At 42.5% G+C, this 19,418-nt stretch overlaps 2 protein-coding genes across 7 annotated transcripts; both read left to right on the top strand.

Moving 5' to 3' along the window:
* The first annotated feature begins 3,757 nt into the window (after positions 1 to 3,757).
* cbx3b (chromobox homolog 3b) lies at positions 3,758 to 7,796 on the top strand. 2 transcript variants are annotated; one of them, XM_085802005.1, is made up of 5 exons: positions 3,758 to 3,957; positions 4,397 to 4,537; positions 4,649 to 4,805; positions 5,202 to 5,359; positions 7,205 to 7,796. In XM_085802005.1, exons 1-5 carry the CDS (start codon positions 3,869 to 3,871, stop codon positions 7,323 to 7,325), a joined length of 666 nt encoding a protein of 221 aa, XP_085658131.1. In that variant the 5' UTR covers positions 3,758 to 3,868; the 3' UTR covers positions 7,326 to 7,796. The 2 variants fall into 2 exon arrangements, with proteins under 2 accessions (XP_085658131.1, XP_085658132.1); XM_085802006.1 differs by having other exon boundaries at positions 3,758 to 3,972.
* A 2,201-nt stretch (positions 7,797 to 9,997) lies between these two features.
* Positions 9,998 to 11,795, top strand: snx10b (sorting nexin 10b). 5 transcript variants are annotated; one of them, XM_085802003.1, is made up of 6 exons: positions 9,998 to 10,125; positions 10,487 to 10,573; positions 10,666 to 10,766; positions 10,889 to 10,990; positions 11,182 to 11,403; positions 11,480 to 11,795. In XM_085802003.1, the coding sequence occupies exons 1-6, from the start codon at positions 10,093 to 10,095 to the stop codon at positions 11,619 to 11,621; spliced, it is 687 nt and encodes a 228-aa protein (XP_085658129.1). In that variant the 5' UTR covers positions 9,998 to 10,092; the 3' UTR covers positions 11,622 to 11,795. The 5 variants fall into 5 exon arrangements, with proteins under 5 accessions (XP_085658129.1, XP_085658125.1, XP_085658127.1 ...); XM_085801999.1 differs by having other exon boundaries at positions 10,011 to 10,125; positions 10,490 to 10,573; positions 11,182 to 11,795; XM_085802001.1 differs by having other exon boundaries at positions 10,024 to 10,116; positions 11,182 to 11,795.
* Positions 11,796 to 19,418: the final 7,623 nt, after the last annotated feature.

Below are 19,418 nucleotides of genomic sequence, written 5' to 3'. Positions count from 1 at the left end.
ACGATAAGTGCTCCGAAACACGAGACAGATTTCCGCAAGGAAACCCAGGTGGTCTGCTGTCCTGTGTCCTCATGAAAAGACGCTTTTTTTTCTCCTTTTTTTTTTTTTTACACACACACAGAGGACATAAGCTGCCCTAGAGCCTGTCACACCAGAGCCAGGTGTTTTCACTATGTGTGACTCTGAATATGATCTGAAGACAGTGAGGAGCTGATGAAGGCGCAGTAAGTCATCTCAGCATGTCATACTGCTGTCCCGGCTATGACTGTAATACATGTGGGGATGATCACTGAGAAAATATGCAGTCAATCAATCAATCAATCAGCAGTGATGATGTAAATCACTTTCTCTCTGGACGGGCCATCAACATTACTGTTACACTGAACACTGCGCCCCATACAACTGGATTAACACTGGCTAAGAATAACAGGGCCAGCTTGAATGTCCTCGTGCTGGCTGTAACCCTAGAGCCTCTGGGTGGTACTGAGGGAACGCCGGGGGCCCTCCGCGTGAAAAGGGGTCCAGTCAGGCTTGGCCTGAGTCACACAGACCACTACTCTCTCCATCCACAGCCCCTCACAGCAGGAACCAGCCATCTGGACTCATTTCTGCTCTGACAGGGTGGCTCTCAAGGCCCATCTGTATGAGGGCTACACTCACCGTGGGCCCCAGGAATGTGCCTGTCTGGGCGGGAACCGAGTAGATTTAGGGGATGGCGGCACAACGCGATATATCTTTTCACTGTGCACTCTGGAACATGTCATTTCATCAACATCTGTATTTCATTTTTAGTGCCCTGGTCAATCTTAGGTTGAGTCCATTTGGTTTTAGGCACAAAAAAAGGCTTCAAATCACTTCATTATTGCCTGTTGTTGAGTTGTTTAAGCTAGAAATATACAAAAAGAAAATGTTTTTTTCAAACATCTGAAATATTCCCTTAATTCCCTTAAAATCAATGATGAAAAAACAAAATCACTTAAAAAAAAGTTAAGGATGTAGAAATTACAGCAATTATTGTTTGTTTTTATCTTTGCCTTGTTGTGCTACTAAGCTGAAATAACCTGCTTCCTCAGGTTTGGTTATGAGAACCCAAAATGATCCATAATGAAGCAAAGTAGTAAATCCAGACAGGACCTCGCTGCATTACTGCCATTCCCTCACCTACAACGACAGCTCAACCCTATTAGCTGTTTGGTTACTATGGAAACTAGTACTAAAACGCCAAAAGAGCTGATGGGATGGGGTCAGAGGGCAACAGCATGCAGGACATAGCAGCCATGGCAGATAACTAGCACGTGACTTGCCTTGGTTTTTGAATTTACGCATACCCAAACCCAAACAGATAAAGATGTAGTTGCTGTGTCTTCATACACAATTTATAAGTTGTAACTAACAGCATTATTGATGGTTAATACATAATACAGTTCATCTGTCTTGCTCTCTTTCCCTCTCTCTCTCTCTCTCCATACACACACACACACACACACATATATTTATATATAATTATAGACATAAGTTGGTGTGGAAAGAGATGCCAATTTGAAGCGAAACTGCTGTGAGCAAAGAAAGAAAGTGGTGTTTAGTTGTTGAGACTAGTGTTAATAATTAATCACAGATGAAAACAGGCTTTATCGATAGAGAATCTGCTATTTCTTAGAATCAAGCAATAGTCACCATATACTTGAACTTCCCTCTGCACATGGGAGGAACATGGAGCACATGTGGCAGGTCCAAATGGCCAAACATTGATTTGCAACCTGCACAGGACCTGTGTCCCGTCCCCACTGAGACTGTGATCAATGAGCTTCTTTTTCTGAGGACGATACACCCCACATTCATCTTCTGTGCAGACATCTCACTGAAGCCTTTCCACTGAAACCACTTTTAATCACATCCCCAGGGCCTCCCCAGTGTTTTCTCGCTGGAAATGAATCTGGGGTATTAATTCTCAGGACTGTGAAAGATCACCATGTGCTGCAGTTACTGTAGGCAAACATGTATCTGTGTTACCGTCCTGTAATGTTGCTATGGCACTCCATATAATATGCGCTCAGTGTTACATAATGCTGCCTTGAGGATGAAATAGAATAAGAGACAACTGAGCATCAGTAGCACTTTCAATGTGAATCCACCTTCTGGCGCACAAGCTTTTGTTCTGCTGCCTTTTGCTGTGAGCTTTCCTGCATAAATCCACTCCCCGTAGTTAAACAGGGGAGCAGGAGCACGGAGCTACTGGCCTGCTGAAGCTGCAGGTCCAGTATGAGCAAGCAGCGTCTCCCTGTGGTGAGTTACAGAACAGTTGTGGAATAACTGGTGGAAGAAAAAGGTAAACTTGGTAAAATGGGAGGGTCTGTTAGTAGTGCTTTTCAGGCCAATCAGCAGCTTTGGAGTTTCTCATTGGCTGAATGGGAGCTGTCAATCAAACCCTCTGGGGGCTGTTTCTCTGGGAGCTCCTCAGTGTGGTGTAGGAGGTTGTGGAGAAAAGATCTTCTCCCTGAAAACCACAGTGTAGCAGGAGCATTGGCAGCTCCTCCATTTAATTTAATTAATTTAAGTGAATTTAATTAAATTAAAGTACCATTGTTTAGTTTAGTTTATTTATTTATTTCATTCATTTATCGAGCATAAAAACAAAAAATAAAATAAACAATGACAATACTGTAACTCTTGAATGAAAGGGGGCAGAAAGAAGCAAACTTGTCTACCCCTAGTTACAAAGAATTAATTCACAAATTAGATAGTACCTACATCCAAGCAAAGAAAAAATGGAAGTAGAAGAAGAAAAACATCAACAAACAACGTTTACAACAAAAGTGACATAAAATAAATTGAACGGCTGCAGCCCAGCCAGCTACTCATCATCTTAGTACATTTCTATTAAGTGTTGACATGCTACATGCAGTATAGACACATATATGAATTTACTATCACATGAATTGTGAAAATACTAAAGAACACTTTAGTAAGAAAAAGTAATGCCAGCAGCAACTCTCAGTAACAGTAAAGGTTCTCAGTATTGCAGAATTGCCCCATTCTGGGAAATAATATTTTCATTATAGATCTTTTGAATGTGGTTACTGATGCATAAAATGTCTTTTTAATATTATCATAGTGGACTTGACTTAAATGACTTGTGTATGTAAGTAAATTGTAACTGCAATGACAAACTAACTGTAGCCAAGTAAAAAATGTGTTGTAGCAAGATCATAATGTATATATTATTTAAATTATAATATAATATAATATAAATGGCCATGCATCTAATACCAAAAGGTAATCCTATGATTATATTTTATAATTTATGTTTTGTTGTGTTTTATTTATTTATTTTTATTACTATTATAATGGAATTTGTTTGTTTACTTTTTGGATTCACTTGAATCTGTTTACAATCTGGGGATTGTAAACAGTTGATGTTTTTTGTTTTGTTTGTTTGTTTCTTGTTGCAGCCTCCAAATGAATTCCCGCCTCCATGTTTCCCTCCACTGACAACGATCCAAGAGATCAAAGCATAAAACATTTGTGCCGGTCTTTAATGCCAGTGAGGATGTTGCCAAGCGCACACGGTCCCCTGCCATACCCAGCTGACGCCCATGGGTGGCAGGGCTGTTCCGGACCACTGGACGGGGAGGGGTGGGAGCGTGGGGGGACGGCCGAGCGGACTCCTCTCTGATTGGTCGGCGGCGTGCGCGTCCCCGTCGTCTCCTCCCGGTTTTCCTGGCATGACCTTTTCCCTTGGCAACCACTTCCTCCGAGCATCCACGGCCATCTTTAATCTGAAGTCATTCATGAAAAAGTTGTTTCGCTCATGTAAACAAGACGAACGACACATTTTGCGCACAAAGCGGCATCGCCAGGCGCTGTGTGCATGTGTAGTTTCCAGCGACAGGCTCCACAGCAGAGCAGAGCACAGCGGAGCACAGCGGAGCGGAGCAGCAGGCTGTCCGCCGAGATTAAGTAAACACCGAGAGCGTACGTGCATATTGTTCATTATAGCGCGCTGTGCATCACACAGACACGTTTTCACTCCCGTTTACAAGCTGCTGTCTGCACAATATACTCCTAACTAACAGTATGAGTGAATAGCACACGTGTGTAGGTAGTAACGTGTTGCGTTTTACTGGAGTAGTGGTGTGATGTGGAAACAAAACAGCAGGTGGAGCGCTGTATTAAGCCTACGGATCATTGTCTGAAGGGCACAGCTGAGCACTAACCACTGCCAATGTTCTTGTAGTGCTAAATAATCCTGTGGGTGAAGTGGTTATTTTCTGAAGCCAGTGTGGAGTTTAAAAAAACAAAATAGACACTTTTGTGTTGTGTTTTCGTGTTACATGTGAATGGGCAGACGGTAGAGCAGGCTGGTTGTTATCCATTTCCTGCTTCTGTTCCATGGCAGGATGAGAAAGAAGCAGACTGCCAAGCAGAGGAAGACCGAGGAGACCACAGTTGTCCAGGAGTTTGTGGTTGAAAAAATAATCCTCCGTAGGGTCTCTAATGGGAGAGTGGAGTACTTTCTGAAGTGGAAAGGCTTCACAGAGTGAGTGGTGTTGCAGAATCAAACAAATATGTGTTTTACAATTTACTTCTTCATTTTTTTCTTCTTCTTTTTTTGTTTCTGCCTGATTATTAAAGTGTGTCACGTTTACAGTGCAGAAAACACGTGGGAGCCTGAGGACAATCTGGACTGTCCTGAGCTAATTGAAGAGTTCCTGAGAAACATGCATTTGTCAGGGGGAAATGAGGAAGAGCAAAATGAACAGGAGTTTGTTCCCAAAGAAGAAATGACAGAGCAGGAGACGGAAATTGTGAGTATGTGGGAGCAGCAGTGCTGGCATGTCTGGAGATGTAGTTGTTTCCATGTTATTTACAGAACATCTGCACCTAAATCTGTAAAAAGGGGGGAAAAAAAAAAATCTCATTATTACATCATACTTACTGTAACATAGTGCAGTGCATCAGACCATGATGGCAGACTGTGTTCCTAATTTTAACAGTTGTAATGCTGAATGAGGCTAAATGGCATGTGAATGTGGTTAGTTTCACAATACCCATGAAAGTGAAAGTAGTTTAGTTTCCCTTTTTCACATGGGGAGACACACACAGCTAAAGAAGTCTGTCTTCAAACGCGGATGTCGTCTTATCTCCTGACTGCTGAACCTTTGTCCTTTTTGTCTCTCTCTCTCTCTGCCTCCTGTATGCAGTCTCAGCGGCAGGCTCACACTTTGCAGAGCGACAGCGACGTCCTCGAGCCAAATGATGAGCAGCCAGACGCACCCACTAACCTCAGCACTTACCTCGAGCCTGAATGCATCATCGGCTCCACAGACCGACAGGGAGAGCTCATGTTCCTCGTCAAATGGTAACTGCACCGCTTCCCTTTTTTCTCTGTCCTTGAACGAAAGCCAGGGGTTGGGTAAATGTTTGCCTGACGGTAAAAGTCGCACTTGTTCAAACCTCATGTTCAGACTGTGGCGTAAATGACAAAGCAGGAGGCGTTAGGTTTTACGAGGGGTGTTACATCTTGTTGTTGTTGGTATAAAATTGTCAAACATGTAATGTGGATATATCATTTACTAAGGAGGCTCAGTTATGACAACACTGCTATTGTCAACCCAGTGAAAACATTTCCTGGGTTAGTTGTTTATGGAGTACTAAATCGTACTAAAACACGTTCAAACATGTCTTGCATGGTCATAACAGGATGTTTAACGGCAGATTGCAGCTTTAAAATCTGCATGTCACGGGAAGTGAAACACACCCTGTGAAAACAGTTCCATAATGTAGTCTAGGGTATTGATCTCATTTTGGACTTGGAAACTAGAAAGTTCACAGAAATGTAGCATCACAAAAAGATGTGGATATGTAGCATGTATACAGTGTCTAAAAGCCAAACATGGCAAGAAGTCCTTTAACCAGTGCAGCTGAATACATGCATGCAAACATTTCTTATGAATGTCTATAATGTATGTAAAAGTATTTCTGCTCATTGTCAAAAAAAGATATGATTGCAATTGGATGACTTTGCTGCATTGTAGCAGCAGTGTTTTTCTGCCCGAGAAAACATCTAACTTGTTACTCATCCAGTGCTTAAAGAGGAACTATGCAGGATTTGTAGCTTAACTAAGCTACATTTTTACCTTAAGTAGAGTGGGAATTGGAGTGATGGTTTAATAAATGGCTTAACTTGTTCCGATGGAGAATGGAGGCTCTCTGCCTTCCACGTGCGTGTCACTTATTGCGTCTCTTGGCTGAAAAACAACCGCCCTGGTGTCCCAGCACTCGTCTCTCGCTCTATTGATTGCTTTCTCGCTGGCTTTGTTGTAAACAAATGCACATGGTCAGGACAAGGGTTAACAAAACAGCGGAAAAGCGACCGGACTTACATAGTTCCTCTTTAAACTAACAGGACCCCACTAACCAGCTATGCATTATGGGAAGTCTAAGATCTAGTGCTTGGGAGCTTGATCGTTACAAGAGGCTTAAAGGGATAGTTCACCCTAGAATGATATTTCGCTCATTATCTACTCACCCTCATGTTGACTAAGGGCTGGGAGAAGTTTCAGAGTCCTCCGTCCCTTCTCTGAGTTACAGGGGGTCTAGCGTAGCAGTGCATGTCCATATAACGGTTGTAAAGGGACACCGGAGCTCTTCGTAAAAAACACACACAAAAAAACATCCAAATACCTCCATGCTGCTCGTATGTAATGTCCGTCTTGTGCTGAAGCCCCAAATTGCGTAATTGTCCCGAAAAAAATTAAATAAGTCTATATTTTAAGCTTGTTGGTAGCGGAAGCTTCTCAAAGCTCCTCTTCCTGGTCCGTCCAAATCTCGCGTGATTCGCAGTAACCGCACTGACGCCGGCGCAAATCACATGCACTGCACTGCTACACCAAGACCCCCTGTAACTCAGAGAAGGGACGGAGGACTCTGACACTTCTTCCAGCCCTTAGTCCACATGAGGGTGAGTAGATAATGAGCGAAATATCATTCTAGGGTGAACTATCCCTTTAATGTTAATAGAAACTGTCCTCTGCTGTCCCCAGACTTTGTGGAAATAGAATACTAAATAGCTGCATAGTCCCTTTAAGTGAGAATAACTGGCAGGAATGAGCTTCCACGCAAACATCTTGCACACTACGTACATTGAAAGTAGGAGACAGCCTTTTTTTAAAATGTTTTCCTTCTGCTGTTTGTTTCCCCGCAGGAAGAACTCTGATGACGTGGCCCTACTGCCGGCCCGCGAAGCCAGCGCCAGGTGTCCCCAGGTAGTCATCGACTTCTACGAGCAGAAGCTGACCTGGCACTGCGGAGACGAGGAGCAGTGAAGTGTGTGTGTGTGTGTGTGTGTGCCCAACTGTGTGTGTGTATGTGTGTGTGTGTGTGTACGGAGAAAAACTGGTAAACAGCTGCGCTCTCACCTAAAGCTTAGTTTAACCTCCAACGTGTGTCCTCCTTCAGCTGACATTAGAGGCACACTGTGAAAATTACATCCCGCAGCAGGTGGAGCTCCAGACTCTGGTGGGAGCGAGCGCCTCAGCGGAGATGGATTTTAAGGGCTCTCAGTCCCGTGGTGCTCAGTAAAGGTCACTGTGCCTTTTTTTTTTGTGGAGGCTGCGATGGAGAGCAAAACTAACCTTTGCGTGGAGCAGCTGATTTGAGGTCAGACTAACCTGTAGCAGCTTTGGTCTTGTGTCATCATGTAGCTGACACAATCACTGTGGACATGTGTTTTGTTTTTAAGATTTATTGTTATATCGTAGTTTGTTACATATAGTCCTGTTTAGCCACAAGGATCTCCCACTGGGGAGGCCTTTGACTGTTTAGTGTGTGATTTATATCTGGTATAGCAACACTGTTTGGGACATAAATGCTGTCCAACCTGTACCTCCAAGTCCATCTAGATTTTGGTTAGAGCTGAAGATTGTAGACATGTTGTTGGAACGTTTGTTCTTTGAACCTGTATTGTGCGAGGTGTGTCTCTGTATGACCCTTGTGGTTGATGTTAAGTATTTTGAAATGTTGCCCACCTTAAAGGGGACCTATTATGCTCCTTTTTGCACCAACTAAAATAGTTCCTGGGTGTCTTAAATACATGTCTGTGACGTGCTTCGGTCAAAATACCCCAAAGATCAAACATCACAGCATTCTCAAAAACAGGGCTCTGCAAAACGGTCTGTTTCAGTGGCCCCTCCCTTTAAATGCAAATGAACCACTCCCTCAGCATTGCGTTACCATGACAATGTCTACTAGCCTACTAGTAGGCTACCTATAGTGATTTGGCCAAAATGTAGTATGCAAACAAAAGCTAAATCTGCAGTAGGCAAATTGCCAGATCTCCAGTCTGCATCTGACCAGTCTACATTGTGTAATGAAATGTGCCCATGACCTAGTCTCACCCTAACCAAAGATGGTAGTCTTTGCCATGTAGGCCTAGGCTACTGTAACCATGTAACATGTAGGCCTAATATAACTTCATAAAATAAATTTAAAATATATGCAGACTGGTCAGTTCATTGTAAAACAGTTATTTATTGATGTAAATGTGGTGATTTGTGCACGTAGACTACAGAGCTCCGCAGCACTGCACCTCCTCTCCTCCTCTCCTCCTTCTCACAGCTTCACTTTTCATTCAAACTAATCCAACTGCCACAATTGTAAGATTTCATCAATGAGACCAACATTTATCTCCTGAAAACAATAACCTCACGGTGGTAAATGTCTAAAAAACCTGCGGGCATGTTTATTAGCGATGGTTTTCTCTACCGCGATGAGCACGGACGCCTGCCCGGCCAAGGAGGCCTGCAGACGGGCTCTGCCTGTGTGAGGAGCCGCTGCAGCTCCAGAGCTCCGGTGCTCCGGCGGTCCAGCGTTACGTCGTTACGTCGGTCCGGCGAACAACGTCGCCCCGGCGGTACGTCGCTGCTCACACAAGTACAGCTTCACTTACATGAAACGTCGGCGTAAACTTCTAAATAAAACTTAGTAAAGTGACGCTACAGCGCTAAAACATGCAGGGAAGAAGCAGGAAGTGCTCTGCTCCGCTCTCCGCTGTGACACCAGCCACAACAGTGCAGCATGGGAGGAGGCGGGGCCGGCTGGAGCAGAGACCTCGGCATGACCATGTAGGGGAGTCCGGCACGCATCGACGTAGACGCGAGCTCATGTCAAAAAAAAGTCAGTGCAACCGAGTGTAACAGGTGTGCAGAGAAATCCCAATTATCTAGCAGGGTTTACCTCCAAATGCATTAACCTCAGGATATGACACTTCCACGGCCTCTAGAACCATTATCCAACATTTTAAACATATATAAAAGTCTGAAAAGCTGGAAAAGCATAATAGGTCCCCTTTAAATTTCCCCAATCAGCTGCTACCGACCAAATGTTGTCTTTCTCATCTGTATTGAATTATAACTTTTTTTCCTTCTTTTTTTAAAAAGAAAAGGCAATTATTTGGTGCTTTTACACAAAATGAGGTCCTTGAATAATTTCTCAATAAAAACTTGATGTATTAAGTAAATCAATAAGATTTACACACATTTGAAAAAAAAAATGTTTTGTGCACCTAACAATGGCAAATACGATTGTTACTGTAAATGTAGCACTTTAGATATGAGACTGTCCATTATGGAGGACATTGTCTTCCAATAGTTATACTGGCTTACGTATATGATACCTGTGTCCTGACTCGACATATCTCCCATGACTGTTATGGGACACTCAACTGAACCTTCAACCTCCTAAAACACACCTGCTACTGAACTACTATAACTGTTGACCATGGATCTGTGAAGTCTCTGTGAATAAAAGAAACCTTTTTGTGACACTATTGATCCTTGTTTTGTTTTGTTTCTTAACCTTTAGATATTTTTTCACATCAAATCAAGAGGTAGGAACATCACTTCAAGAAATGATGAGCTCTGGGTTTGGTGTTCGCTGATCTTAAAGTGGGGAGGAGCTAATCTCAGTCTTGTGACTTTATTTTGAAACCTTTGTTCATGGACAGTAAAACTGGAAATAAAAGGCACCGGCTTAACGCTAAGTGCAGCATTACCTGGCTTCACTCCTGGGATTGAGATTCAGGAAATTTGAATTATGAGAGAAGAAGCTGAAAACTTTGTGAGTCAGGTAGGTCTGCAATTATAAATAAAATTTATTTATTTTATCAAACTTTGTAAACCATCAGATTTATATATATTTATTAAATAAATATATATAAATCTTATGGTTTACAAAGTTTTATATGTCATCTAAGGTGGACCTGTAAAATGCTACAAATTGCATTCAGAAACTTTGAATCCTTATACAGCCTTGACTGACAGCAACCTTTCAAGTTTTCATTCTGAGCAATTCAGGATATTTGGTGGGATTTTCCAATCCTGACTTTAGTCATGTTGGTCATAGCACTTCCTCTATCCGACAATAAAAACTTCCCCTTTTTTAAAAAACTGTTCAGTGTTTCAGTGGCTGTCCTGTCTTCTCCATGCAGCAGGTCGTCAGTGTCTGGGTGCGGGACCCGCGGATACAAAAGAATGACTTCTGGCATGCCTTTATAGACTATGAGATTTGTTTACATGTAAGTAAAATGATAACCGGAAGTTGTTTTAATTGTTTCTCTGCATTTAAACAATGGATCTTACTGTATTATGTGTGTGTGTGCTGTTCTAGACTGACAGCGTGTGCTTCACCAAGAAGATCTCAAGTGTGAGAAGGAGGTACAGTGAGTTTGTATGGCTCAGGCAAAAACTACAAGCAAATTCACTGCTGATGTGAGTATTGTAAAAAAAAAAAAAAAAATCTTTTAGGAAAAATTAAAACACATTTAGGCTACTTTAAAATCTCATGTTGAAATGAATTTGCTCAGTGGTTCCTGTTTTGTGTCTCTTTGCAGGGTCCAGTTACCAGTGCTGCCCCCCAAAAATCCTTTCTTCAGCCTGAACAACGCCCGACAGATCACTGAACGGATGAAAGGTCTCCAGAAGTTTTTGGAACAGTAAGAGTGACCTCATAGATCAATATGCTTGTGAACTTTGATATACTACAAACACACTTAACAAAACTGGTGAATCAGAGTTTCCATAAACACCAGCTGGCCACGTGACTGCTGTTTCCACATCACCAATACACAAAATGAAAGATAATGTTTACAGGAATTTTAATTTGTTTATTATTGGTTTATTACAGGATTCTCCAGAGCCCTCTGCTGCTGTCGGACAGCTGCTTGCACCTTTTCCTGCAATCGGGCCTCAGTGTGTCCAAGATAGAGGCCTGTGCTGCGGGAAGGACTCACTACTCTGTGGCCCAGGCCGTCCAGAGCTGCGGCCTGAGAAGATTCCATTATGACGAAGATCTGCAAAAGGACCTGAGCATGTGCTGCCCCTGTGACTCAGACAGGTACTCTAATGTCATACTTTCTGCCTCGATCCCTAAAATAATGACACTGAATTTACTGAATTTACACCCTATTTCCTAATTCCTGTTCTTGTTGCTCCAGCTCAGAGTGTCGAGATCCAGAGCCTCGGACGGAAGGTTTGGCGATTAACAAAGCACAGAGCTGCGCTTCACTCGACCTCATGGGAATCAGCCAGGAGGAAACCCTCAGCTCCTCGTTTGGTTCTATATGAAAACGTTTTTTGTTGGAGTCCATATACACCTTCACCCCATACAACCTTGTGGATGTGTGATGAGGAAAGTCGCCTGTTACCCCCTCATATTGTCAATTTTTCCTCTAAATTATTATCCTCTAATTTAGGCTTGTTATAGTTTGTAACCTGTACAGTAAACACATATCAAACCAATCCAGTGTTGTTTACCAGTTATGTTGTGTCTGCACAGCTATAGAGTGGTAGCAACAATTTGCCTGAAGATGGCAGTGTTGTTGCATCCATCTGTTTGTACCTGCTGTATCTGTCTGCTTAATAAACACACTTAAAGCATCATGGATTCATCTATAATGTGAAACAGGACAGATATGTGCAGATAACAATGTGATATCTTAAGCAGTGACAGGGTAAAGTCTCCCTGTGGCTGAACGTCCCCTCTTAATAAAGTGTAAGGTACGTGTGGCAAGCTTGTCATCCGGCGGCCACTGCAGTGCTTAGCAGTGTGACATGTGTAATAGGGTCTCTGCAGAGTTTTCAGACAGCCCCCTTGTCAGGTGCGGTGGCTGCTAGGGAAGTCCTGTGGGACGCCGATGGACTCGCTCCTGTCTGAGAGGGCCACCACGTAGACGGGGTTACATTGCTCCCCGTTGAACAAAATGCCAGCTGCACTGACAAGCCACCTTTTCTATCTGTCACTTTCACTTTGTATTCGTGCGAGTCTTTTCACCACAGTCACAAATCTGTGTGAGTGTGAGTGTGTGCGCGTGTGTGTGTGTGTGTGTTGTGAACACACAAGCTCCCACAGTGAGCAGCAAGAGGTAATGACCACAAAAACAGAGTGACGGCAAAGTCACATATCTGCACAGTTAATTAGATTAGCTTTGTCTCAGTGTAGCCGCTGTGATATTCATTATAAATTCAGAACGAGAGCGGACAAAAGGCGTCTGTTGGGGGTGGGGGCATGGAGATGATGTCACCTTAGACCTGCACTGCTCTGAGCAGCAGAACAATTTGGACAGTAGGAAAGCCCACACAGTCAAACTGAAGAGGAAGAGGGGGGGGGGGGGTGTCTCTCCTGGTGATGTGTGGGTGTGTATGTGAGCTCATGCACATCTTCGTATGTTAATGCAGTAAATGCATATGTCTTCTTTGTCAGTGCTTAATGATGTAGGGCAGCATTACCCTGCACCTTCAAACACGTGCACCGAGGCTGTCAGTGCTGCAGATGTTTGCTTTGGGAGGACATTCAGAAGGGTTTATACCTCTAATATTACATCCAGGAAAAAAAAAAAAAGTGTTGAAGTGAGCGTACTACACACACGTGTGCAGTATAGTGGTGTTGGAACAATTTCCTTCACTTATGTGGTTTCATTAGGGTCTTGTAGAAAGTTTCACTCTGTGATGGATAATTTCATCAGTCTGTTGTGTCATAAAAAAAACAAGTAAAAATTGATCCATTCAGTTCAAACTTTGCTACAATGATATTGTATGTGTCACAAACATTGCCAGACTAACTGTTTAGTCACCTTGACAGATGTGTCTATGCAAAAGGTGCTCTGTGGGTATTTTATAATCAGATCCAGACATTTAAACCTAATAGCCTGTGTAGACACTTGAGTATTGTTGAGTCTGTTGTTTGTGCCTTATGGTTTAGTGCTTGTTAACGGGTCATTGTATCAGTGAAGTGTTGTTTGCTGCTCACAGTCGTTACATTGCTGGTTTTAGTCCGACTTGTCCGGCAGTATTGACTCCTGTTTTAATGGTCTGTGACTCTTGTCCACTGGCTGTTAACCTTGAGCCGCCGTAGCCTGGCCTGTCAGTGCCGCTCTGCTATGCTGCTGCCATGACAACACTGACACATTCAAACCCATCAGATCGATTGGCTAACAACTCCCTGCTCCCTGTTGTGTGACCCCAAAGATGTCAGATGGAGTGAAAACACTGGGACCAAGTAAAATCGGTCTGATTTCGGGAATTAAATTTTGCTGGACATGACAAATATTTCCACAAAGGCTCAGTTTAATCTAATTAGCATGCCTATTGTTTGACGCATAAAACAGTAGAGGATAAGATAAAGGAAGATAGCCCCTCTGGGATGTGCCCATCTGCCTCCCACCATGTCAGCATGTCTTTCTGCCACGACAGCTCAAATAAACTCCACCTCATGTTTGTGATCTCATGCTTGACTTATGATTCCCTCTGTTGTGTAATTAACACAGAATCACCAAAAGCAAAAGCAAAAGCAAAAAAAAAAAAATCCACTTTTATGTGGTGGAAACAGCCTAATTGTCAAACTGAATTGTAAAAATATGAAACCCCAATCAGGGCTCTTCTGCTGAGCCAAAAACAAATGGAAGTATTGAGGGAGATATGCTCCAGTGGAGGCAAATTACAGATAAATCAGAGGCGGCTAATGCATTTTAAGTGCCACATTATACAGAATCCATTAGTAGCGAGAAGTTCAGCACCACTTGAGATATTAAATCTCAGCGACTGCAACTCTGTAAAAAACCAGGATGAGTCGATATCAGAGAAGCCCAGCTGCACTGCCAATAGATACGGGATGAGACCCTTAAGGGATGATGCCAGACTTATACATCAACAACAGTCATATGATAACAGCACAGGCTGGTGGTGTTAAACAGCAAAACAATCACATTCACTATAGGGCAGATGAGAAGGAGCAAAGTAAATGATCTGAATGTCTGGGATTAATTGAATTGTTAATAACATACGCCTCAGCTCAGAGCTTTTTTCAAGGTCTCTCACTTTTCATGCCAATACTGAGCTCTGATTTACTGTGGGCCACAAAAATTCCACAACCTCAGGGCTAAAAAAGGGATTTTTCAGATGTTACATCCGTCCTTGTAGGTGTGTGTGCCTTCTCAAAAGTCAAACACATCCCTGCACCTGCTTCAATCTGATGAAAAAGACTTTTTATCCCCTCAAGGCCGAAACATTTCTCTGTCACTAAATCGTCACAGATGGAAATAAGCTGAATTAAGAGCTATCCATCATTTATCAAACCCAACAGCCCAGATACCTCTCCTCCGTTCTGCATGGCTTATACCTATGCTATTTCCTCCCTCCACATGCTGTCGCCTCTTCGTGCATGGATGTAGCAATTAACTATGGGAAGGGGAGTGATCGCTGTAGCAGGGCGAGCAACAGCTTCTCTGCTCCTGGAATCTGGGCTGATCAGTGTGAAAGCAGCTTCTCTGCCTGGCTGGCACACAGGAGCCTGAGGGGGAGAAAGAGGAAGTTGAGATCACTGCTTAATAATTTCCTGAAATAATATGGTGTGTAAAATCAGACATGTTCCCTCTGGAGCATGCTGTGGAAAACAGATGGATCAGAGGGAAGGGCCTTGTGTTAAGATAACATTTCTGTATTTACTGTGCATAGTCACATATATTCTCATGAATCCCTGCAAGAGCAAGTTTCTTTATAAGAAGGGGTGTACATATTTTACAAATAAGAGCCCTAATGGCTGTAATAATCTCCGACGATAGTTTAAGAACTCTGAAATAAAATATGTGTGTTGTGAGATACCTTCAGTGTCCATGATGCCTTTTGCTCATCCTTATATGAATTTGTGTCTTGGCACAGGGGAACGGCCCCTTGGTGTGTCACAAGATCATGTGTGAATAACAACCCCTCCAGACTAATGTCTTGTTAGGGATGAGGAACGAGTACGGGGGGAGTTCTTCGGTCAGATCCTGTTCAGTGAATGGAGAGATGACTGCTGGTGGCAGCGAGAGGACGACAGAGGGTGGAGAAACAAGAGGAAGGGAAAAAAATGGAAGGGTAGAGGGCACCGTCTCTTGAGGCCTCTGTGCTTCGCTGCCAGTGTGTGTAAATCAGCAGGCAGCTCACGGCTGCAATGAGGTAGAAAATAAAAAAAACATAAAAATGTCCAAGTGAAATAAGAGGCAAGGAGGAATCTTTTATGATGAGCCTAAATTCTCCTTACTCTGCAGTAGATCCAGTGGCCGGCTCAGCTTGTCTTCTCCAGACACCGTCCATCATCTAAGCGTCTGCATATAGCCACAAATTACTCAAATTACCCCACCTGCTATTCATTTAATACATATGTAATGAGTATCCTAAATTCACATGATTATCATTCATGGTATGTTAATAGGCCTATGTCAAACTCATTAATATTCACGTGAAACAATGTGAACTGCCAAACCACAAAGTCTCAACTTCTGCAGATCTGGTTTAATACACATAAAGTCCTGAGAAGAAGTTCACCACCATGTTAAACTTTGGGTATCGAACATACATCGTCATCGGAGCATTCTTGACCTTTGGGAACAGAAGTCAAATATTTACTTAGGCTACCTCTTACTTACTTCTTCAGCAAATACTGGTTTGTTAGATGCCATCATGTGCTTCAAGTGGAATTCCCCCATAAAGCTTTGACATTTGATTAGTTTGCTTTGGAAATGTTATTGTTTCACAATGAAAGATTTCTTGTTGCATTCTTGGCTCTACTCAACAGAGAAAGAGCCTTAACGGTCAAAGTGAAAGTGAAATTACAAACTATATTGTTTGTCTAAGTATTTGCTCATCTTAACAATCAATGGCAGCTCACAAAGTCAAATTTAATTTACCTGTGGGTTCAAGGGGTTTCAGTTAGTGTAGTATCAGTACAGCTGCATACTGGAGGCTTCTCAAAACCACTCTCAGAGAGAAAATGTGATCGAAAATTCAAAGGGAGCTGGATATATAGCACATTTAATGGACAGAGGTAATTCAAAGTACTTTAGAAAATGTCATATAGTGTGCGGCTCTCTGCCTTTTTGAGAGGAAGCTCATCCTGGTTTCAAAGTCTGCTTGAATTGAGTATCATATCGCTGCAGGGACAACAATTATGTAACTGCCTCAACTCCTGCAGCAACAGTTACAAACACCACAGTACAAATGCTGGTCATGTTTTTCAGGCAGTTCATGGTCAGTCAGCAGCAGCTGTCAGCAGGATAATGTTACCCACCCACCCACACTTACAGCAGACTTTTAAAGTAATGTTGGTTATAGCTATGTGAAATGTAGCCACATCATCTGTGACCAAACTGCAAAGGTGTCTATCAAAACTGTAAAATAGTTGAAATATATACACTGTGTTATGCAAATTTGAAAATCTGCTGCCTTTGTGCCAAGATGAATTATTATGCATGAATACAGATGTATACAATACAATGCATGTACAGTAAGGGACACTCCCAGGAGAGGAGGTACTGCTAACAGATGTAAACAGATTTAATTTCTGCTTTTAACCCTCTTGAAAGAAAAAGAAAAATCTACAGACCCAAGTGAAGACTCTGTTTCAGCCTTAATTAATGTGGCACACCGTCACTTAATCATCAACACCATCAAAATGTGCATTATTTGTATTTTGTTGCAGGTTGTTCACCATCAGTTAATTACTTCTCATTCACTGTGTTGTAAAGTAACTGATATTCACATTAAAAAATGTATTTTAACAAAGCACCAAAATGCAATGTAGCATCACCAACTACTGATCTTGCAAATGTTGTGTAAACACTGTTGAATATTACCCATGTGAAAAGCAAACAAATACAATTTGTATTCAAGCTCAATCTTTGTCATTATATATTATGTTAATTGTCATTAACATTAAAACAAACACACCCACACAGCTATTCTGTACACACCAGATCTAACAATTACCTTTTAGTGACTCCATGTCATAACTTACTGCCCATAAATCAAAAGGACCCCGTAATTTGAAGAGCTGTAGATAATAACAAAAGACAACAAAGTGTTGCATAGCCAAACTTAACAGCTTCTGTATTTTTGAACATATCTGGTAACCTTTGCAGATAACTTTACTGAACTTTGATCACATTATATTCAGATTTGAATGTTGTAATTTTTTTCTTTTCAGCTTACAATTACTTTTTAGTTTAGTTACTTTTAGCTGGTCACATAATTATACCTGTTTTTTTGTTTTGTCTTTTTTCATTGCAGTATCAAACCTGCGATGACCGGTATAAGAAGCTAATGTTACTGTTACGTAATGTTAAGCTACCAGAAAAAAAAAAAAGATCCAGACAGAACTCAGCGATGGTTTAACAGGTAAACGAATGAATCAGCAGCAGGCCACCACCACCACACCAGCTGGTGAGTTTTGAATCAGCCCCTTAAAACCCCTCTGACACAGCAACAACATCCCAACACTGTGTGAGCACCCCAAACAACCCAGAATTATGTATATACCGACCACTAAATCAGGTTATGTATACATATGTCACTAAATCAGGTTAACTTGGCAGGACCCATGCTTGGCCACATACCGAAGCTGACACTAAATGGGAGTGATGGCAGCGATCTGCAATCCGGTGACTCAGTTAGCTCAGCAAGCTCTTGTAACTTAACCCTCACGCCTTTACTTCCTCTGTCAGGGTGCTGTCTTGCAAAAAAGCTGCTATATTATGAGCTGACATCGAGATGGGACCTCAACCTGAATGTGGGGTCGTTACAACCACGGGCATCTGACCCCGTGGGGAGGTAAAAGAGGAGGGGAGAAGGTGAGAGAGGGATGATCAGTATGCACAGAATTGGCAGGCAATCGGTCGCAGCGAGGTGTCAGCTGTACGGCGTGGAGAAGGCTGTAATTACAGTTAGAGCATCTCTCGCATCTCTGACCTTCCCTGATTACAAACTATCCTCCCAGACCATCCAGGGTCATTATTCACCTCGCTAACTAGTAGAGTAAATCAGTGGCAGAGCGCTGTCCTGATATTAGAGCCACAGCCAGAGAGTAAACAGGGCCAGAGTAGAGAGGCTGCAGCCTTATAAATAATCTGTGAGGAGATGGAGTAGGAGCAAGGCGTGGGAGATGTTTATAGCAGGTGGACAAACACCTGTCACTTTGATAAGCCTGATTTATCCTAACTGACATGTCAGCACATAGCTCTAGTCTGCCTGACAGCGCCGACCACCAACCCCACAGACAGTGAAGCATGCAGCAGCTAAGTGAGGGAGATGACAAAATATCTGTGCAGCAAAAATGGCCTCAACGGTTTAAAATATCAGAGTAGGAGTTCAAAGTTTGTCTTTGAGGTGCATGATGGAGCCACATTTGAGGTATTTAAGGTTTTTGGAGCTGCTTGTGTTTCCTCTCTGGGTTGTGGGAGACACATCAATGTCTGCAGCTCCCATCAGGCAGTTAAAAAAAACAAAAACGAAAGAACAGACACATGTGAGAGAAGTGGGTGTGGTGCCGTCTCGACCCATATTTACAGGCCCGCCTCTAACCCTTTCCTGCAGCTCTAAATATTACACACCACATGTCGAAAATAAAAGTGAAAGATCTCATTCAGATTTAAATCAAATTCCAGAAATGTGAATTTTCAAAGCAGCTTCTTTTTGCTTTCACTTTAGACACACACTGTGTCTCCTCACAATGTCATAAGCCATGTGAGGAAACCTTAATTTGTCAGCCACCGTGAGTTATGTTAACAGAAACTGACCTCAATTAAGAGTGACTTGCATTTAAAAAGTGTCTATTTCAGATTTTAAGATTTAGACCAGGGGGGAGAGGCTTTAATGGAATGCTGACAGTGGGCCAGTTGGAGAGGTAATACATTTCCCGCAAAATGCCAGGGGATACCACATAAATAAGGCAGTGTTATTCCTGACAGAAACTCTCTATGAAGCTGCGGTGTGATCTACAGCCCAGTGACCTGGTTAAAGAGCAGCAGAAACAGCTGACAGCTTGATCAAGATTACCTCTCTAAAGTGGTATAGATCAAGTCTTTAGCCTTCTCACCAACCCCAGGGGTAATG

Source organism: Trachurus japonicus, chromosome 16, assembly GCF_045865225.1.
Source record: "Trachurus japonicus isolate A0001 chromosome 16, Traja_1.0".
In the NCBI taxonomy this organism is placed as follows: Eukaryota; Metazoa; Chordata; class Actinopteri; order Carangiformes; family Carangidae; genus Trachurus; species Trachurus japonicus.
The sequence above is the reverse complement of the archived record's forward strand: the minus strand, read 5'-3'. Positions and strand labels throughout refer to the sequence as shown.